This window comes from Chiloscyllium punctatum, chromosome 12, assembly GCF_047496795.1.
Source record: "Chiloscyllium punctatum isolate Juve2018m chromosome 12, sChiPun1.3, whole genome shotgun sequence".
NCBI classification, from domain to species: domain Eukaryota; kingdom Metazoa; phylum Chordata; class Chondrichthyes; order Orectolobiformes; family Hemiscylliidae; genus Chiloscyllium; species Chiloscyllium punctatum.
The window spans coordinates 60,161,230-60,182,256 of NC_092750.1; the positions used below are offsets into that span (position 1 = coordinate 60,161,230).

Genomic DNA, 21,027 nt, shown 5'->3' on the forward strand with positions numbered 1-21,027 from the left:
AACAGACATTTACTGTAAAATCAAATGAATAAAAAAACAAGTAAACCAAGCTATTTACCTGTAGCAACAATTAAGCATTTGATTAACACAATACAGTGTGTTAAAATACAATGCCATTAAGCCCTGCAGTACGTTACGTCACTCCTACAAGAGAGAGAATTCCTTTCTCACATCTCAAGAGTTTGACTTAACGTGTATTTCAATTCCTGGTCCCGAGAATCTGATAGTGTCTTCCTTGAACCTTCACCAAGCTAAGCTTCGACTTTTTGATATAGAAGATGGTATTAGCAATAACATTAGCAAATTTGCTGATGATACTAAGCTGGGTGGCAGGGTGAAATGTGAGGAGGATGTTAGGAGATTACAGGGGTGACCTGGACAAGTTAGGTGAGTGGTCAGATGCATGGCAGATGCAGTTTAATGTGGATAAATGTATGGTTAACCACTTTGGTGGCAAGAACAGAAAGGTAGATTACTACTTCAATGGAATCAATTTAGGTAAAGGGGCAGTACAGAGAGATCTGGGTGTTCTTGCACACCAGTCAATGAAGGTAAGCATGCAGGTACAGCAGGTAGTGAAGAAGGCTAATAGCATGCTGGCCTTCATAACAAGAGGGATTGAGTATAGAAGCAAAAAGGTTCTTCTGCGGCAGTACAGGGCCCTGGTGAGACCACACCTGGAGTACTGTGTGCAGTTCTGGTTTCCAAATTTGAAGAAAGACATTCTGGCTATTGAGGGAGTGCAGCGTAGGTTCACGAGGTCAATTCCTGGAATGGGATTACCTTACACTGAAAGACTGGAGCGACTGGGCTTGTATACCCTTGAGTTTAGAAGACTGAGAGGGGATCTGATTGAGACATATAAGATTATTAAAGGATTGGACACTCTGGAGACAGGAAACATGTTTCCGCTGATGGGTGAGTGCCGAACCAGAGGACACAGCTTAAAAATACGGGGTAGACTATTTAGGACAGAGATGAGGAGAAACTTCTTCACCCAGAGAGTGGTGGCTGTGTGGAATGTTCTGCCCCAGAGTGCAGTGGAGGCCCAGTCTCTGGATTCATTTAAGAAAGAGTTGGATAGAGCTCCCAAGGATAGTGGAATCAAGGGTTATGGAGATAAGGCAGGAACAGGATACTGATTAAGGATGATCCGCCATGATCATATTGAATGGTGGTGCAGGCTCAAAGGGCAGAATGGCCTACTCCTGCATCTATTATCTATTTTTCTCCTTCAGGCAACCCCTTCAGGTTTTAACCAAATATGTCTGGTCTGAAATTTTAAAACTAACTGCCTTACACTGAGATCTATCTCTTATGTGTTCTAAACTATTTCCCTTAGGAGAAACTGTTTTACGATTCCAGCTTCAGCCAAGAATTCTGCAAAAAGTGAAACTAAAATGGATTTCATCAAGCTATGGGTGTTACCCCTGAGCCAAAGCAAAATAATCTCAAAAACTTCTGCCTGAAACGTAATGCACAACTGTTTATTCTGTTCGCTCATAAAACTCACCCAATGAAAAGAAAACCCTGTTGCACTCCAGGAAATCTCTCTCTCATGCTGTTTTAAAGTAAGCTTCCATGCTACTCAAACACTTAAAAGTTAATGATTAAAGCCTTTTGTAGAAGCCCATGTACCAACAGTTCAAAACTCACATTCTAAAAGAAGTAATACTAAAATATACATAAATCACAGATGTTGAAGCACAGTGTTAACATCATTGCTTTCAGATAAAACTGAGAAATCCTATTCATAATGTTTAATGTGCAACTAAACTGTGTCTGCACCTCATCATATGGTAGATTTGCTGCCACTCTTCTGTTTAAATATAGTGATTTACAGGACCTGTTTAATCTAGCAAGGGCAGCACCGTGGCTCAATCGCTAGCACTGTAGCCTCATAGCACCAAGGACCCAGGTTCGATTCCATCCTGTCTGTGTGGAGTTTGCACATTCTCCCCATGTCTGCATGGATTTCCTCTCAGTGCTCTGGTTTCCTCCCACAATCCGAAGATGTGCAGGTTAGGTGGATTTACCATGCTAAATTGACAATGGTGTAAAGGGATATGCCAATGACGTGAATTAGCCGTGGGAAATGCAAGGTTACAGGGATAGGGTGGGGGGTGGGTCTAGGTGTAATGCTCTTTGGAGGGTCAGTGTGGACTCAGCGGACTGAATGGCCTGCTTCCACAATGTAGGGATTCTATGATATTGTGATAGAGGAAAACCAATTCTTGGTCTAACTTTCTTATTGAATAAGAAATAACATTTTGCATGTTAGCATTTTGCAAGTTAGGTTAATATGATATTGTCACGGAGACTGAGGAGGACCTGGATATGTGGTCTTTCTCTTCCGAACACTTGAGCTGTTGTGCGCACAAGTCCATATACCATCATATAATTATAGCACAGGTGCTCATAGCAGCCCTCAGTATGAACTCTTGCAGACCTTTCGCTAACAAATAGGACTTCTGCATGTAACATAATTCCACAGTGAGAGACAATCTCTTGCCCAAAATCGAGCACGCTCAAGTGGTACTCTTTAATTCTGATCCCACAGCCAATTATATCTCAGAGCAAAAATAATAAGGATGTGTAAATGTGTTATAATTCTTCAAAGGGAAATATCTTTACGGTCTAATCATGGTTATATATTTGAGATATTTTGTGGGGAATCTTTTGGCTATGGAGTCAGTGGAGGTTGGGATTCCCACCTCATTGCTCAATGTGCAACAAATTCAGATAGAGTGTTTGGGAAGTGGAGTGGGGAGCAGGGGATAAGGGGTTTCCAAATACTCTGTTTTAAATCTTTCTTCTTAATCTTAAACCTATTTCCTCTCGTTTTGGATTCACCTACCTTGGGGAAAAGATCTTGACTACTCATCCTATCCATGTCCCCCATGATTTTGGATACTTCTGTAAGGTCACTCCTCAGCCTTCAAGACTCCAGGGAAAACAGCGCCAGCCTATTCAGTCTCTCCCTATAGCTCAAGCCCTCCTACCCTAGCAACATTCTTGTTGTTCTTTTCTGAACACTTTCAAGTTTCACAACATCCATCCTGTCGGAGGGAGACCCGAATTGCGAACAGTATTCCAAAAGTGGCCTAGCCAATGTCCTGTACAGCTGCCACATGACCTCCCCAACTCCTATGCTCAATACACTGATCTCTTCACTACCCTGTCTAGCTGCAACTACACTTTCAAGGAAATATGGACCTGCACTCCATTGTCTCTTTGTTCAACAACACTCCCTAGGACCTTACTATTGAGTGTCTAAGCCCTGTCCTGATTTGCCCTACCAAAATGCAGCACCTCGCATTTATCTAAATTAAACTCCATCTGCCGTTCCTCAACCCATTGACCCCTCAGATCAAGATCCCATTGTATTCTGAGGTAACCTATTTTGCTGTCCACTACATCATCAATTTTGATGTCATCTGCAAATTCACTAACTATACTTCCTGTATTCACATCCAAATCATTTATATAAATGACGAAAGGCAATGTTATAAATTCCACAGTGAGAAACAATGTCTTACCCAAAATCGGACTCCCTCAGATGGTACTCTTTAACTCTGATCCCACAGCTAATTATATCTCAGAGCAAAAATACTAAAGACTTGGATGTGTAAATGTTATAATTCTTCAAAGGGAAATATCTTGAAGGTCTAATAGTGGTTATATATTTGAGATATTTTATGAGGAGTCTTTTGACTATGGGGTCAGCGGCGGTTGGGATTCCCACCTCATTGCTCAGTGTGCAACAAATTCAGATAGAGTTTGTGGAATGCAGTGAAAGGCCAGGGATAGAGGTTTTCAAATACTTCCTCTATCCATTGCAAGATGGAAAAAGGGCTCAATTGCTGTTCCAGTAAATGGTTCCAGTAGCAATAATGTAGCAAGATTTTCAGGCACAACACGAAGGAGCTAAAAGTTGTTGTGAAATCCCACCATGTTGTGGAAGCTGGTAGGTTCGTGGTGGCAATCCTGATGTAAGTCCTTGATTTCATGCTTGGCCGTACACCGAGGATTTCAGGCTATGTCATAATGAAGCTGAAACACGAGTGGAAAGTTCATTGTCACACACGTGTTGGCACAACTTCAAGCAGATGTTTTTTCTCATGATGTGCAAGACATTCAAAGAAAGGACTTCATTCATGGAGGAAGATCATACTTTTAGGATATCCCAAACTACTTCACTGTGCGACCAGTTACTTTTAAGGTGGAGCCAATGTAGATATGCAAGCAAATGCAGTTAGCTTACTTTGTACCAAAAGCTGCCAAAGCAGCAAAACACATTACTAACAGCCTAATCAGTTCTTCAAGTTGTTGTGTGAAGGATAAATCTTGCCCAAGACTTTGGGAATCCTCATGCTTTGTTTGTGTAGAGATGTGATTTTTTTTTTCTATTTTTATCGAAGTTTGATATCGCAGGTGACTCAATAAATGCAGATTCCTTCAACATTACAATGAGTTATGAGTCAGTAATTTGCGACAAATACTAAATAATTGCCTGAAGTCTGATATTACTTCATCAACTTTCCCGTGAAAGAAAATCTGAGATTCCTCATAGCAAGGTATTACTGAGCCAGACAGCTTGCAAAGTCAATTCTTGTTATGATCCATTTTGTTTTTGACCAGCTAAGTATAGGGGCGATTGAATTATCCTTCAATTCAACAATGAGGTCAGTTGTTCTTATAGACAATGCTAGCCAAGAGAAGACATTGAATACCTGTCTTGAGCTGATACTTTTTTTCAGATCAGAAATGATTGAATCCTTGCAGCCTTGGTTCAGTTCTAGATAAAGTTCTTTCCTGAAGAAGGGCTGATGCCCGAAATGTCGATTCTCCTGTTCCTTGGATGCTGCCTGACCTGCTGCGCTTTTCCAGCAACACATTTTCAGCTCTGATCTCCAGCATCTGCAGTCCTCACTTTCTCCTCCGTTCTAGATAAAGAAATGCTCACAGTATGAATAGGTTTAGATAGTGAACACCAAGCAATTTTGAACTGTGAACAAAAGGGTTACCTTACTTGGGCATAATTGTTCCAAATGAGTAGAATGTTGAATCGACTTTGATCAGTTGAAACTCATCCAATTGCATAAAGTCAACAACATGTACTTGTAAAAGAAAGGTCATGTCTGACTAATCTTTCTGAAGTGGTCACTTACCTGAACTGAACTGAACTGAACTATATCATTTATATGAACTTGGCTTGCATTTGTTTTCATTTAGATGATTAAAATTGATTTAATTGAGTTCTTTAACCTTATAAATGGAGTCCATGGGATGGATACAACAAAGTATTTTCTGAATAATTCTCAGCAAGAGACATATCTTAAAGGTCATTTAGTGAAATCAGGAAGTGATTTTTTTTTAAACAAAAGGTGTTGTAAATCATTGGTTGCTGCATTCGTATGCTGCAGTGATTCCTACTAAAAATATTTTAAATGGCTTTGAAAAACTTTCATATTGAGGATGTTAATGAAATTGGGTAAATGCAAGTTCATTTTTTTCTTAATGTAAAATGTTGGGGTATCCTTTCATGATGTTTCAAGATTCTATTTACTGTTGTCTTTAATGTGTTAATTGATCTCTAATGCAATGAAGCTTACATTGTAAGTTTGAGCGCTAAGTAAATTTGAATCATTTTATATCTCATGCTCTCTCATCTCATGCTGCAAAAAAAAAGTTTAGCCTGAACAGCAATGCAGTATATTTAGGTTTATGTTGTCTTTGTGGATGAAAGCAATGCCGAGTTGAAGAGAAGTAAAACTATTTGTATCAGTTTCTCAAGTTTACATCCGTATGATGATCTGCTGTTTACTAAAAGGGGACTATATATTGCAAAGGGAGGCTCTTTCTGGATGCAAGTCAAGATTCCTCAGCTGAGACTGTCATCTACTGAGAACATCTCTCAAAGGCAGATCGAACATGACAGGAGGGAAAAAGCTTTGTTCACTGACTTGCTTCTCCGTAAAGATCTCCTGTGTGCCATGCTACATTCTTCTATTAAACTTTGAAAACAAATTATTCTTTAAAGTAGCTTAGACTTTGCCACTTATTTATAAATAATTCTGAGAATGTGTTTTTAAAATTACCATTTTAATGTCCAATAGGTTGTTCTATTTGAGAAACCCATTCTCTTAAATGCCGCTCAGTTACATTGGTTTGTTTTTTTTCCCTCCAGGCAGTGCTGGAACCCCTGTCATGTTTGATGATAAAGGAGATGCTCCAGGCCGTTACGACATCTTCCAGTACCAGCTTGTTGGAAACCATACCTGGGACTACCGCAAAATTGGCCAATGGACAGACCATCTTCATCTCAAGGTAAGTCACCCCTATGAACACAGTCTGGGCGAAGTAAACAGCAGCAGTGAGGGGTAAAATCAATAACACAGAACTTGTTTGAAGGAAGCATTCATGGAGATAGGCTAGAGCATTCTGGCACTAATTCTCTGGTCCAATCTTGCATCAAATATTATCTCGTGAACCCTGACTCGTAATGCTGGATTTGTCATTGTATCCCACAGAAATAACTTTAGACTGCTGAATGCTGGAATGCTTTGTTTCATCTCTGGAACAATTGCAGGCTGTAAACAAAGTGTTTGAGGTTGTTTCTATTAGCAACGCAATTTTTGTAACAACATGTATTGGCCTGTTTAAACAATAATTTCTGATGTCGAATCCTCTGCCTTGACCCATACACATTGCTTTATTAATATGCTTATAACTTTGAGGTGAAAACAACTAAAAGCTTAATATTTGGGGATCACTCGAGTAGTAAATGATTTTTACATACATCATTGTAATAGCTCTCTACCATGTGTAGATTTCCTGATTATCTGTAATGGTTCTAAAATGAGAACTGGTGCTTCCCACTTATAGTAGTTATTTAATACCAAGACAAAGGATCTCCATATAAAGCAAAGCGGCAGCATGTGACAGGGCAGATGTTGGCAATTGTGTCAAATACCTCGTTGTGGTGTGGAATGTAAATCAAGTGTGTACAAATTGTACACTGACATTGACCAAAACAACTGTTCTCAGCTGGTGATGTTTGTTGTGAAATGACAGTTGCTATTACACTTTCAGCTTCCTGTGTGAACATGACCATGTTAACAGACAAAATGTTAGCATGCTATTTTTATATTAATGTATAGATAAAAGCCACATTTCAGTGGCGGTGTGTTAGGAATGCATGGAGTGCATTTGGGGCCACAGAGCTTCAGGTTGGTGGAAGGGATGGCCAAAATATTAAGTGGAAGGGTAATAGTTGGTTTCAGTCATTGATCATGGCAGAAGCTGATAGACATTCCAGACCAGGGAACAATTAAGATTCTTAAGGTGTCAATAAGGTCCGTCTTTAAAGCCTTTTCCTGCTGCCACTGACATTTTAGTAGAGGGGTTTTGAGAGAGGTGGGTGCTTGGATGCACTTTGATTCATTGTTCAAGGACTCATCCACCCCACTCCCTCACCCTGAGCAATGATAATTTCCTCCCAGGCACCACCTTGTCCCCTGACTCCACATACTTACATTCCAGAGAGGCATTTATGATGCTGCAGTTTTCTGGGTGAGTGCTGTCCCAACAGTGGCCACTTCTCTTGCAGGCATTGCTGGGACAGAACAGCAGCCAGCTGTCTGAGTAGTGAGCTATTCTTGGAGATGGGATTTCACACAGTTCTCTGGTCCATGGACAGGGCTACCACTGCCCTGTAAGATCCAAGCTGCATAATGAAATACCTAAGGACATAATAGGGTTTGCATAAAAAGACATGGTCCGAGCAGAATTTTACATAAAACATGGCTGCAGAAGAACTTACATTATAGCCAGTCAAATTCAATTTTAGAGTCATAGAGATGTACAGCACGGAAACAGACCCTTTGGTCCAACCCGTCCATGCCGACCAAATATGCCAACCCAATCTAGTCCCAGCTGCCAGCACCCGGCCCATATCCCTCCAAACCCTTCCTATTCATATATCCATCCAAATGCCTCTTAGATGTTGCAATTGTACCAGCCTCCACCACATCCTCTGGCAGCTCATTCCATACATGTATGACCCTCTGCGTGAAAAAGTTGCCCCTTCGTCCTCTTTTATATCTTTACCCTCTCACCCTAAACCTATGCCCTCGAGTTCTGGACTGCCCGACCCCAGGGAAAAGACTTTGTCTATTTATCCTATCCATGCCCCTCATAATTTTGTAAATCTCTATAAGGTCACCCCTCAGCCTCCAATGCTCCAGGGAAAACAGCCCCAGCCTGTTCAGCCTCTCCCTATAGCTCAAATCCTCCAACCCTGGCAACATCCTTGTAAATCTTTTCTGAACCCTTTCGACTTTCACAGCATCTTTCCAATAGGAAGAAGATCAGAATTGCATGCAATATTCCAACAGTGGCCTAATCAATGTCCTGTACAGCCTCAACATTACATCCCAACTCCTGTACTCAATACTCTGTACACAATAAAAGAAAGCATATCAAACACCTTTTTCACTATCCTATCTAACTGCGACTCCACTTTCAAGGAGCTATGAACCTGCACTCCAAGGTCTCTTTGTTCAGCAACACTCCCGAGGACCTCACCATTAAGTGTATAAGTCCTGCTAAGGTTTGCTTTCCCAAAATGTAGCACTTTGCATTTATCTGAATTAAACTCCATCTGCCACTTCTCAACCCATTGGCCCATTTGGTCAAGGACCTGTTGTAATCTGAGGTAACCCTCTTCACTGTCACTACACCTCCAATTTTGGTGTCATCTGCAAACTTACTAACTGTACCTCTTGTGCTTGCATCCAAATCATTTATGTTAATGACAAAAAGTAGAGGACCCAGCACCGATCCTTGTGGCACTCCACTGGTCACAGGCCTCCAGTCTGAAAAACAACCCTTCACCACCACCCTCTGTCTTCAACCTTTGAGCCAGTTCTGTATCCAAATGGCTAGTTTTCCCTGTATTCCGTGAGATCTAACCTTGCTAATCAGTCTCCCATGGGGAACCTTATCGGACACCTTACTGAAGTCTACATAGCTCACATCTACCGCTCTGCCCTCATCAATCCTCTTTGTTACTTCATCAAAAAACTCAATCAAGTTTGTGAGACATTATTTCCCATGCACAAAACCATGTTGCCTATCCCTAATCAGTCCTTGCCTTTCCAAATACATGTACATCCTGTCCCTCAGGATTCCCTCCAACAACTTGCCCACCACCGAGGTAAGGCTCACTGATCTATAGTTCCCTGGCTTGGCCTTGCCACCCTTCTTAAACAGTGGCACCACGTTAACCCACATCCAGTCTTCCGGCACCTTACCTGTGACAATCAATGATACAAATATCTCAGCACGCGGCGCAGCAATCACTTCTCTAGCTTCCCACAGAGTTCTCAGGTACACCTGATCAGGTCCTGGGGATTTATCCACCTTTAACCGTTTCAAGACATCAAGCACTTCCTCCTATGTAATATGGACATTTTACAAGGTGTCACCATCTATTTCCCTACAGTCTATATCTTCCATATCCTTTTCCACAGTAAATATTGCTGCAAAATACTTGTTTAGTATCTTCCCCCATTTTCTGCGGCTCCACACAAAGGCCGTCTTGCTGATCTTTGAGGGGCCCTATTCACTCCCTAGTTACCCTTTTGTCCTTTATGTATTTGTAAAAACCCTTTGGATTCTCCTTAATTCTATTTGCCAAAGCTATCGCATGTCCCCTTTTTGCCCTCCTGATTTCCCTCTTAAGTATACTCCTCCTGCCTTTATATTCTTCTGAGGATTCACTCAATCTATCCTGTCTATACCTTACATATGCTTCCTTCTTTTTCTTAACCAAACCCTCAATTGCTTTAGTCATCCAGCATTCCCTATACCTCCCAGCCTTTCCTTTCACCCTAACAGGAATATACTTTCTCTGGATTCTCTTTATCTCATTTCTTCCCATTTTCCAGCCATCTCTTTACCTGGGTACATCTGCCCCCAGTCAGCTTTCGAAAGTTCTTGCCTAATACTGTCAAAAGAGTTAGCTCAATTAATGGTTATAATTTCACTTTATTTGTACTGTCTACAGTTTTATTAATCCATATGCCTCTCCATCCGTGATACTTTATAGAAATTTCTCAGAAGTAAGTTGGACAAATTCCCTGCCATGATGTTCTTGGCCTGCTGATAATTTATCTCCATTATAATGCTTGAAAATTGCATTGGAAACTTAAGTGTTTAGTGTCAGCAAAACACAGAATACATTACTTACAGACTATAATCTCCAAATGTAAAAAAGGAATAAGTCATCCTTGAAAACAAGGTGGTCTGACATCATAGGGTGCTCTTGACAGATTTTTATTTGGAAACTTTAAGTATAGAACTTACGGAACAGAATTAAGTTATGCTTTGTTTATAAAAGTGAAGCTGTTTTTTGTTCTGAATCTCTAACAAAATGTTGATATCCAAAGGCTTTGAGTTGAATTCTGAGAGAAGTCACCTATTTAAAGGCATGGAAATTCGAAATTGCCCTTTTGCTGTGAATAAACGATTTAAATTTTCCTTAATAATTCCTGAAGGCTATTATTGTGCTGGGGCAAGCGGTATTGATGTAACATTTACGAAAAGGACTCCTGTAACTCAAAGTGTTTTCTAATTGGAGTTGAGTGTTGCTGTAAAGACAATAGTGACCAAGTACTTCCTTGAAGCAAAAATAAACCATGTAAAGCCAAGTGATCAGTTAGCTTACTTGTCAGTAGTGAACTTAAACTGCTGCTGACTTCGAAATAATATGTTTCAAGTAGTCAATGCGTTACGATGCCAGGTTCAGAAACAATCGAAAACGAGCTAAAATTTTGAAATGTTTTTCAATGGAAAACTCGAGCCTTTTGGATCTAATGACATGTCAGGTCAGAACAGGCGGGAATGTCAGTTTACATCAGAACTTACCTCTAAACTGAACCAACGTTTGTGTGTCGGAATTTTAATGACGGTTTGCGTTTTTCAATGTGTTTTCTAACATCCTACTTAAATTTCTGGCGCATTTAGGAAGAAAAGGCAAGTTGCTATTAAAGCCAACAGATAATTGCCTGTGTTGTAATGGAAAATGAAGGCAGTTGTCAGAAAAATGGCAAGACATTGTAATCTGGATTCCAAAGCTGCATGATTTCCAGTAGTGTGCTAACAATTATTAAGATAGATTTCAGTTGTGACACTTACTATTAAACAATTAAGTGATTCAGAACAACCATTGTTCTGAGCAGTAATGCTATTCTTACGTGAAGGGTTGAGTAGGTTGCATCTGATCAAACTTAAGTTTCAGGATTAGAATGAATGCAAGGATTCCATGTATCTTCCTTCTTATAATTAACTTGGAAATTCTTAATACCATTAATGGATGAGAACTAAAAAGCACTGTCATTCACCCTCACCACACCAAAACGTGTTCAGTAATGATATCATTGCCCTTATGGAAGGAGGGCTGCTATCCTTACCAGGCCTGGCGTACATGTGACTCTAGACTCAGACTCAAACTGACTCTTAACTAGTCCCTGAAATGACATGGTAAGCCAATCGGTTCAAGAGAAATTAAGGATGGACAACAAATGCTGGCCTTGTCAGTGATATTCACATCCCATGAAAGAATAAATAAAAAAAAAAGTCCTCAGCTCATCTAGAAGGGCCATCATTACAATAAACATATTGTTGTGGAACTGTGAGTGTCCTTTTAATTGAACAGTTTTCACTCTGCAACTAACTGGACAGTGGAAATAGACTTTCCTTGCAGGTGTTTTCATTCTTATTTTTGAACTCTGTTACAATATTGCCTAGTATGTGATAATGTTAAGGAATGGTGACTACACAGCAGCACAGCACTGCAGAATGCCAGTCTGATCCCCTGCTAAATTTTGGCCCATTGATATTAACAGCATCTATGTGGGAAGTGAGTTATCCGTGGGTTGCTCTATAAGGTAGTGTTGGCATGGACCTGAACTCACATCACCCACTCCTAACCACAGATGATGCATTTTTAAAGGTGACTGAGAGGCTAAAATGACTGACAAGAGGGTAGGAGGAGAAGGAGGAGGTACAATGACGGTGTTGTACTGGCAAGCTAAACAGCCTGAAAAATGAATCCAATGTGTTAAAATGTTAGTTCAAGATGTTAATCAATGGATAAACTGCTTAGTTATCCCTCCAGAAGCTGTACAAATTTATCTAGTGCATACCAAATCCATGTCGATTTTATGTTATAAATAAAGGCATAAAGTGCAAACACGAGGAGATAATGTAAAATTTTTGATAAAATGCCAGTAAGATATCAGCTAGACTTTTATGTTTAATCCTTGGCATCATACTTAGGAAGGATATAAAGCCCTTAGTTTGCAGAGGGGATTTATGAAAATGGTGGCAAAATAGTGCACTTGCTGAAAATGTGAAACTAATGCACTGAATGCTGGAGAAACTCAGGTCTGGCAGCATCTGTGGAGAGATAAGTAGAGTTCATGTTTTGGGTCTGGTATGGCCCTTGTCTTTCTCTCCATAGATGCTACCAGACCTGCTGAGCTTCTCCAGTAATTCTGTTTGTTTTACTTGTGTGTGAAGGACTTCCTTTATGTGTAGAAACTAGAGAAGGTAGGATCATTTCCCTTAAGGAAAAGATGTTTAAGGAAGGAATGAATGGACATGTTGAAAACTTAAATAGGCTTTGATAGAGTAAATAAAAATAAACTGTTTCCACTGGCAGAAGGATTGACAACACTGATTCAAGATTGTTAATGTCAGAGATAAGAACGAAAAGAGGAACCAGGAGAACTACCTGTAATGGTCTGGAAAACATTCCTAGAGAGGCTGGGGAAAGAGAAGCAACAGTAAATTTTAAAGAGGAATTGAATAAATACTTGAAGGAAAATGAAGATACAGGGCGGTGAGAAAGAAATGGGAAAGTGTGATGAATCAAGTAACCGTTTCAAACAGCGAGAACTGGCTCCATCTGTAATGTACATCTCTATATTAGAGTATGTCCCAATCTTTGGCTTTGACTCATCTGACCTGAACTGACAATAGGCATGGCAGCTATACCGGCTTTACTGGTATCAGAACTGGCTTTACTGTTCTGAGATAGAGTCGATATTTATATTTGTGAGAAGATTTGTAGCTCGGGTGCTCGTTGTTGTGGTTCTGTTCGCCGAGCTGGGAATTTGTGTTGCAGACGTTTTGTCCCTTGTCTAGGTGACATCCTCAGTGCTTGGGAGCCTCCTGTGAAGCGCTTAAGTGATCTTTCCTCCGGCATTTGTAGTTGTTTCCCGGAAGCGGCAGATTCAAACCACTACAAATGCCGGAAGAAAGATCACAGAAGCGCTTCACAGGAGGCTCCCAAGCACTGAGGATGTCACCTAGACAGGGGACGAAACGTCTGCAATACAAATTCCCAGCTCGGCGAACAGAACCACAACATCGCTATCTATATACCGACTATATACTGGTATCTATATATAAGGAAATGTACCTTAGTTGTTGGACCTGACCACTGTCTGCTATTTTCTCTAAAAGTACATCAGTCAAGGATAGATTCAAGCTGTGAGACCCTTTGGTTTAGTAGGCTTGATGTCACTCACAACCAAACCTCATGCATGAACAATGGCTATAAGCAGCCTTAAGATGGAGGACAGTATCTTTTGTACTGTACCTCCTCCCAGAATTAATGTCCTGAGGAATGGTGGCAAGGGGTGAAATATTCACTGGTGGGAAAGACATGTTAATTACAGTTAAGACAACTTGGTAATCTAACAGCGCAAAGTTTGTGGAGGCTGCACTTGATGATACACTTGCTTATTTTGTATTTTATTTTTGACTAATTAAGATTGTCAACTGAATATGAAGAGAATGTTGTTTGTCAAATTAATATATGTTTGAAAAAGAAATTCAAGTAGTAAACGCTCTTTATGCTTATCAGGTCAGCCCATGAGACATCAAACATGTTGAAGTTTTGAATGCGGATTCATTGTCAAAGGTGGAAGCAATACATATGACATTTAAAGAAGAACAGGACAAAGGGAGGGGGTGGTTGGGAAACACATGCCATGCATATCTAAACACATGCACACTCGTGCACATGCGCGCGCGCACACACACACACACACACACGCACTCTCGCTCTCTCACTCTCGCTCTCACACTCTCGCTCTCACACTCTCGCTCTCACACTCTCGCTCTCACACTCTCGCTCTCACACTCTCGCTCTCACACACTCTCACTCTTTTCCATATGCAGTCGTCACCATCGACTCTATTAACAGTTGCCCAGAGACTTCTTGTGAACATTGCAGCAGAGATGTCTATTGATGTGGAGTGAGAGACATAGTTATGCACTCGCAAGGGATCTGTAGCAATTGTGCACAGGGCGAGCAATATCAAACCTATTCCACCAACTTGAATGAAAAGTTCTCACTGGGCCATACACTGTCCAAGCATGAAGTAGAGATTAGATTTAAGCAAGAAAGCTATGTTTAAGATTGGTAATGAAGATGAGATTAAGGAACAGAGCAAGATTATTTTAAAAAAAGCTAATATCTAATTTAGTTTTCAAAATTTGCAAAATTTTTTTTTGAGGGAATGAGATTCACAATCTGTTTTTTCTTTCAGGGCCATTGGGACTGTTCAAAGTATCATTGTGCCATTTATTAAAAGCTTACCCACTCCTAAATGCATGAGACCAAGTTTATTTTTCTGTTAGTTTTAGTGAAAAATTAGTAAGTGTCCCAAGTTTATCTCGCAACAGTGACTTCAGTCACAAGTGTGTTGGGGAAGACTGCATCTCATAGGAAAGCAGACTACTCTGACAACTGAACTATCACATTTAACCATGCATTTATGGAAGCCAGACGTTGCCATCAGATCTTTTTCTGTAATAATGCAGTGCATTGATGAACTCACCTTTTATTATTGTGGCTAAAATTTGAGCTTCTTTCTTATTTTCCTGATGTCCTTCCAGTTGAGAGTTTCACTGTATCTACCCTAGTGAATCACTTTAACATTCTGAATGTGTCGACTGGACCACCTTACAATAGTTTATACTGGAAGGTCTACCAAATAAGTTTATGCAACTTATAATTCATAAGTTCATAATTTAACACTTTAAGCTTGACATCATATGACGGCTAATCTAAATATCAGTTAACTGACAACATTATCTCTAAACATGAAGTGATTTTCAGGGCTGCTCAGACAATGTTTCTTAGAGGTTATTGTAAAATGTTTGTCAGATGAAAGGCAAGACTGGGATGAGGACAGAGTTTCACTGTTATGATAAATGCCGAATACCTAACTTTCTAAGAGGCAACTGATCCAAAATGAAGAGTGTGACTAGAGCAAACCATGGTTTCCAGGGCAAATTCTTTTGTGAGTCTTACAGATCATAATTCAGAATATCTGCACTTGTGAGAAATATAGCATGTTTGTAGAATTTGCAAGGAAATTTAATTGCTATTCAATGCCAACTGTGTTTTAATACAACAACAGTATCAGAAAATTGTTAGAATTTTAAGCTTGGATCTACTACAAGGAACAAATCAACATTCATTCTCTTTCGTAAGGTTGTGGAATTGTAATAAGTTGTCCCATGGAGCAGGGTACAGTTGATTGATCTTCATTGAATCTGCACCTTCTTGCTGAAGGAACCAATTTGTTCAGCAACTCCAACCTTATCAGTGTCAACCATAGATAGCTAAATGCTTTAGCACATAGATATCTAAATGCTTTATTTAGGCAGTGCTGTTGGACTGCAGCAATAGTTAATGACTTGCCTTTGCTCAACATGGAGAGACATTTGGCTGAGCATTGTTCCAAACAGGGGAAAAATCAGCATGTAAACTGAGCAAGAGTGGGAAAGAGAACAGGAAGTGGAGAGCAGGGCTAAAAACAAAGAAGATGATTTGGTGCCAAGACTAGTTTGCAGATCAGTTAAAGTGATGGTAAGTGTAACATAATGAGATATGGATATGCTAATGAGGTGACTGAATTGTGCAGAGAAGAGCACAAGGGAGTCTAGAGAAAGACCAGGAGTAAGACACTACTAGAGAACTGTATTTAGTAAAGCGTGTATACCCCAGCATAATAAAAAAGTATTACAGTACGAAAGACAATGAGAGAGCACCAGTTTAGAATAATGATGCGCTTGGGATCCAATGAGCGAAGAGTAGCAGCGGCCTCACAAAAACACAACGTTGATGCCCAACGATCAAAGACAAAAGAGAGTGCAATATCTATGCAGGGACAAACAGCCCAAGGTACCCACAATGGGCACATAAAGCATGCCCGCAGTACTACCATTTTCAGACAAAGCACTGGACCAAACGACTGACGTGGTGATTTGAAGCAGGAGCTTAAGGTATTAAATATACTCAACAGAGTAGATATTGAGAAACTACTCACAGTGGTAGAGGGAGAAGCAGGTAACATAACTAGGGTCAATTAGGAGGGAGATCAGGGAGAACTCTTTCATCCCAAGATATTAGACATCTAGCATTGGGAATTGAAGTGTTATTAAGTCTAGAACATCAGATTTTTAAATTAACAGTTCAAAAGGATAAAGCTATAATTGAATGGTAGGGAATATTCAAGGAGTTGTGCATAGCCCAGTTCTCCTCCTTTGACTGAGACACATTTGGAGAGGACCTCATGGCTACTGTAGCACAAAAAGTCAGTTTAAACTCAAGATATTTGTCTTTCACAGAGTGGAAAGCACAATTGAGTGATGAATTGTATGTTTTTACTTTTGAATCACTATCATAATAATGGAGTACTTAGTTGTCGTGTTTTTTGCATTGATTTTAGGCAAGTTTATTAGCATGTTCTGCATGCTTTGAGAAGCTTCTGCCCATTCATTAATCACACATTTGCACTTGGGTCAAATCATGTGAATTATGACAAATATTCTTTGAGGTATCTTGTGGTGTGGTCAACATGGGACACCAATACAACCCAGTGTCAGAGTGATTGAGGGTGCCCAGTGTCGCAAATACTATCTCCATTCATCAACCCTGTCTAATTCCATTTCTCAAGCCACATTTCACTGCAGGCTCATTGCACAGGCAATAAACTATCTCATGGCAAATAGCATGGAATTACAGATTGGACAGTGCGATTGATTTGTTGGAATTCTTCAGCTTTTGTCCTTCCCAGTATTCTCAGGACAATACACAGACACCTAAAACATTGTAAAACCATAGCAGAATAATGTATATTCAGCATAAATCTCACACTTCTCTGAAGTGCTATTCCCACTACTTTCCAGGATCCAAATAAAAAATTGATATTGCCTTCTGTTCATTGAATTTTCTATCCATACATGTAGCTGTTATTTTTCCCCACATACTTCTGACCCACTTCCTCACCTCCTTCAAGATAATTGTGTTTTCCATGGAAGAGGAGCTTGTCTTCGTGAAGGAGAGTTAGTCAGATTTTCTTTTGCTTTGTTGAGATGTGAGAAAGATCTGTATCTTGTCTAATTTGTTGGGATGCTTTGATATGACATACCTGCCCGAGCCAGTTTAAAAGGTTTGCCAAAGGCTAACAATCCCTTTTAAAGGCTGGCCAAAGAAGGTAATGTGTTTGTAATCTACCTCTAGATCGGGATCCTAGGAGCAAGGAGTTGCAGCTTTTTGAAACTGGCAAGTACATTCGAAAGAAGAGGGTTTCAACTCCTGTTCCCCCAGATTGCGGCACATCCATTTTAACCACGTGAACATGGGCATTGTGCATCAAGTTGTTGCTGCTTGTTGTCTTTAGTTTTTTTTTGTGCTTTCTTACATATCAAATCCTAAACAAGAGCATTCAGGAGAATTTCACAGAACAATGCCTGATGCAAATTAAACAATATTTTTGCCACTGGTTTGGGCATAAATGGAAATACTGAAAGCCAGTTTAGCTGTAAGAAGGGCCCTCTCCAATCCATATGGGTGTTCAGGACACTGCTATATGGTTTAGATCTATATGCAGGAGGCTGCAAGTGTCCCTCATTTTAATATTGAAATAGAAGCCCTGCAGTCACTGGAGAGCTGCATTCCAGTGAGAGTCTGTGATATGCAAACTCTGATTTTGTAGTCTTAGTACTTGAGTAGCGTGACAACCTAAAAAAAGGCATTATGTAAAACTGAAAAAAAAAAATTTGGAGCATTTTTAGACTCCTTCCGACTAGGCAAATGATCAAATGGTGCTCCTGACTCAGTTAAGCTAGTCCAGAACGGGGTAAAGTTAGTTAGGCTCTGACAAGCAAGCTTGCTCACAGTATGTGCATTTTGTCATGGTTTGGCCTGAGATTTCATCTATTTAGGTCTTTGGGCTTCTCCATTGCATCCGTGTACAGTGAGTGCCATCCAAGAGAGTTGTAGCTGCTGGTAAACTAAAGAATCTAGACATCTTGCTTTTCTTGGAAGCAAAAAGCCTGTTGTTGCTAGTTGAGAATTGCTCTCTCTTTTTCTGTGAACGCTGCGTCTATTCTTAATTATTCTTGCACCCGTTTACAGGTGTCAATCCCTACCAATCTGTCCAAGAGATATCTTGTTTCCATCCCATCTGCCTGTACTGAGTTTCAACTATTTTCCCACCAATATGCAGTCAGCAGGCACCTGTGAAAAGTGTTAGTAAACTTACCAACTGGGAGAATACAATATACCTCTTTCTTAATGCTGTGTATTCTGAACTCCTGTGTAGTATGAGATATTTGATGTTTAGGTTTCAATTGGACCAATCAAGATTATTTCCTATCTGTTTATGGAATGTGGGCATTGATGATGATACTGGTATCTATTGCCCATCACTAAGTGTCCTTCAGAAGGTGGTGGTGGTTTGACATCTTGAATTACACCATGGGGTGTGGGTACACCCAGAAATGCGGGTCAAGATTAGTGTGGTGCTGGAAAAGCACAGCAGGTCAGGCGGCATCCGAGGAGATTCTAGATTCTTCCAGGTGCCTCTGGTCTAAGTGCAAGGTTCCCCAAGGAGAAGGACAGTTCAGCCTATCCTGGGGATGGTTCTGCGTATGTTGCAATGCTGTTAAGAAGGCAGCTTGTGTAAGTTGCTGCAATGCATCATTTGGATGAGACATTCATCTGGCCTGCCAGTGTGCATTGGTGGTGTAGGGTGCACATGTTGAAGGTAGTGAATGGGATGCTCCATCTCAAGACTGTTTGTAGTGTTGTGTGCTTCATCAAGTACACTCTTCAGTTCTGCATAGAGTGCAGAGTGGACCACTGTCAGGATAGTGGAGGTCAACGCATGCAGCAGCTAGGAGGTACAGCACTTCACTATAAGGTATTCTTGGTCTGGGGAGCAGTAATCCGCCAGGGTCACCATGTCTGAGCCCCAGGTGGGGTTGATCAGAAAGCAGCAGACCTCACCATCCCTTGCCTTGCCTGAGGACGCCAAGCGAATCATTTGGTGAGAAACCCTCAGGGTATAAGACACAGTCTGGTGTAGCAGGAGTGAGTCAAGTTTCACTGTGAAACAGAGCACACAGCAATCTCGCAATCCTCTTTGGAAGGGGAGTCTAGTTCTGAGGTCATCCAATTTGTTTGCAATGGCTTGGCCATTTGCCAGGAGTGTGCTGGGGAGGGGGCACTTCAGCACGTTTCTCATGTTTCCTGGGTAGGTTGCCGCTCCTAGTCGATGCTGGGCATCGGAGAGGGAAGTCTGCTGCCCTGGAAGGTAAGTGTGTGCTCCTGATGGGGTTCTGACCACTAATCGCAGCCTTGAGTATTCCAGGGGCTCTTGTAATTGGTTTGGAAAGGCTCCCTCAATGTCAGGTCACCGTGGGGTCAGGTCTTGTTCCTGGGCTGGTCGGGCCTCTGTTCTGGGTTTTCATGAGGTTGGGCCTGCGAAAGGCCAGAAGTCAGAATGCTCTCCACTTAGCTGGCCGGGTGCAGCTCCAGCAATACTCTCACAGCAAAGAGCAGTCAACATGAATGACAACTCCAGGGGCCACATTGCAATGATTCTTTGCAAATCACCTAGCAAAGCAATAGGCCCATGGCAGGCACCATCTACCTGGCCCTACACTCATACCTGGAGTATCTGGATAACAAGATACCTACATAATGTTCCTACTTGTTGACTACACCTTCAATGCCATAATTCCAAACAGACTCATTTTTAAACTCTGAGACCTCCATCTCGGCTCTCCTCTCTGTAACTGGATTCTCGGCTTCCTGAGCCACAATAGGTGACAACATCTCCTCCACCATAATCCTCCACATCAGTATCCCAAAAGGCTCTGATCTGAGCCCCCTATTATACTCCTATTACACTCGTGACTGTGTGACCAAATTCTGCTGATGACACCACTGTTGTCGGCCAGACCTCAAATGGCAATGAGATAGAGTACAGGAAAGAGATTGAGTACTTTGCAGCATTATGTAAAGCAAACGATCACTCCATCAACATCAGTATAATGAAGGAATTGGTTGTTGACTTCAGGAAATGAAGTGGAGGGCATGTCCCTGTCTGCATCAATGATGTTGAGGTGGAGATAGCCAAAAGTGGCAAGTTCCTAGGAGTGATGATCACCAACAATCTGTCCTGGTCCACCCATATGGTTAAGAAAGCACAACAATGTCTCTATCTCCTCAGTAAGCTAAGAAATTCAACATGTCCACAAAGACTTTTACCAATTTTTATAGATGCATTATTGAAAGCATTCTATCTGGATGCATCGCAGTGTGATATGACAACTGCTATTCCCAAGACCGCAAGAAACTATAGAGAGCGTCATGAGCATATCCCAGTCCATCATGTAAACCAGCCTTCTATCCATTGACTCCATATGTATTTCTTACTGCTCCAAAAAGCAACCAACATAATCAAAGACCCCTCCACTGCGGTTATACTTTCTTCCACCCTCTTCCATTAGGCAGGAGATATAAAAGTTTGAATACATGTGCGAACAAATTCAAGGCCCTGCTATTATCGGACTTTTGAACAGACTTCTCAAATGGTAACATTGATCTCTCTCTCTGCACTTTCTCTGCGGCTGTAACATTGTATTTTA

At 40.9% G+C, this 21,027-nt stretch overlaps 1 protein-coding gene across 4 annotated transcripts in view; it reads left to right on the forward strand.

The window, feature by feature from the left end:
- Positions 1 to 21,027, forward strand: part of LOC140483870 (metabotropic glutamate receptor 7-like) — a 751,467-nt gene that overhangs the window by 476,489 nt on the left and 253,951 nt on the right. For all 4 annotated transcript variants that reach the window (XM_072582653.1, XM_072582651.1, XM_072582650.1 and 1 more), the window contains exon 7: positions 6,191 to 6,330. In XM_072582653.1, coding sequence (XP_072438754.1) covers positions 6,191 to 6,330 — 140 coding nt within the window. The remainder of the gene's footprint in view (positions 1 to 6,190; positions 6,331 to 21,027) is intronic.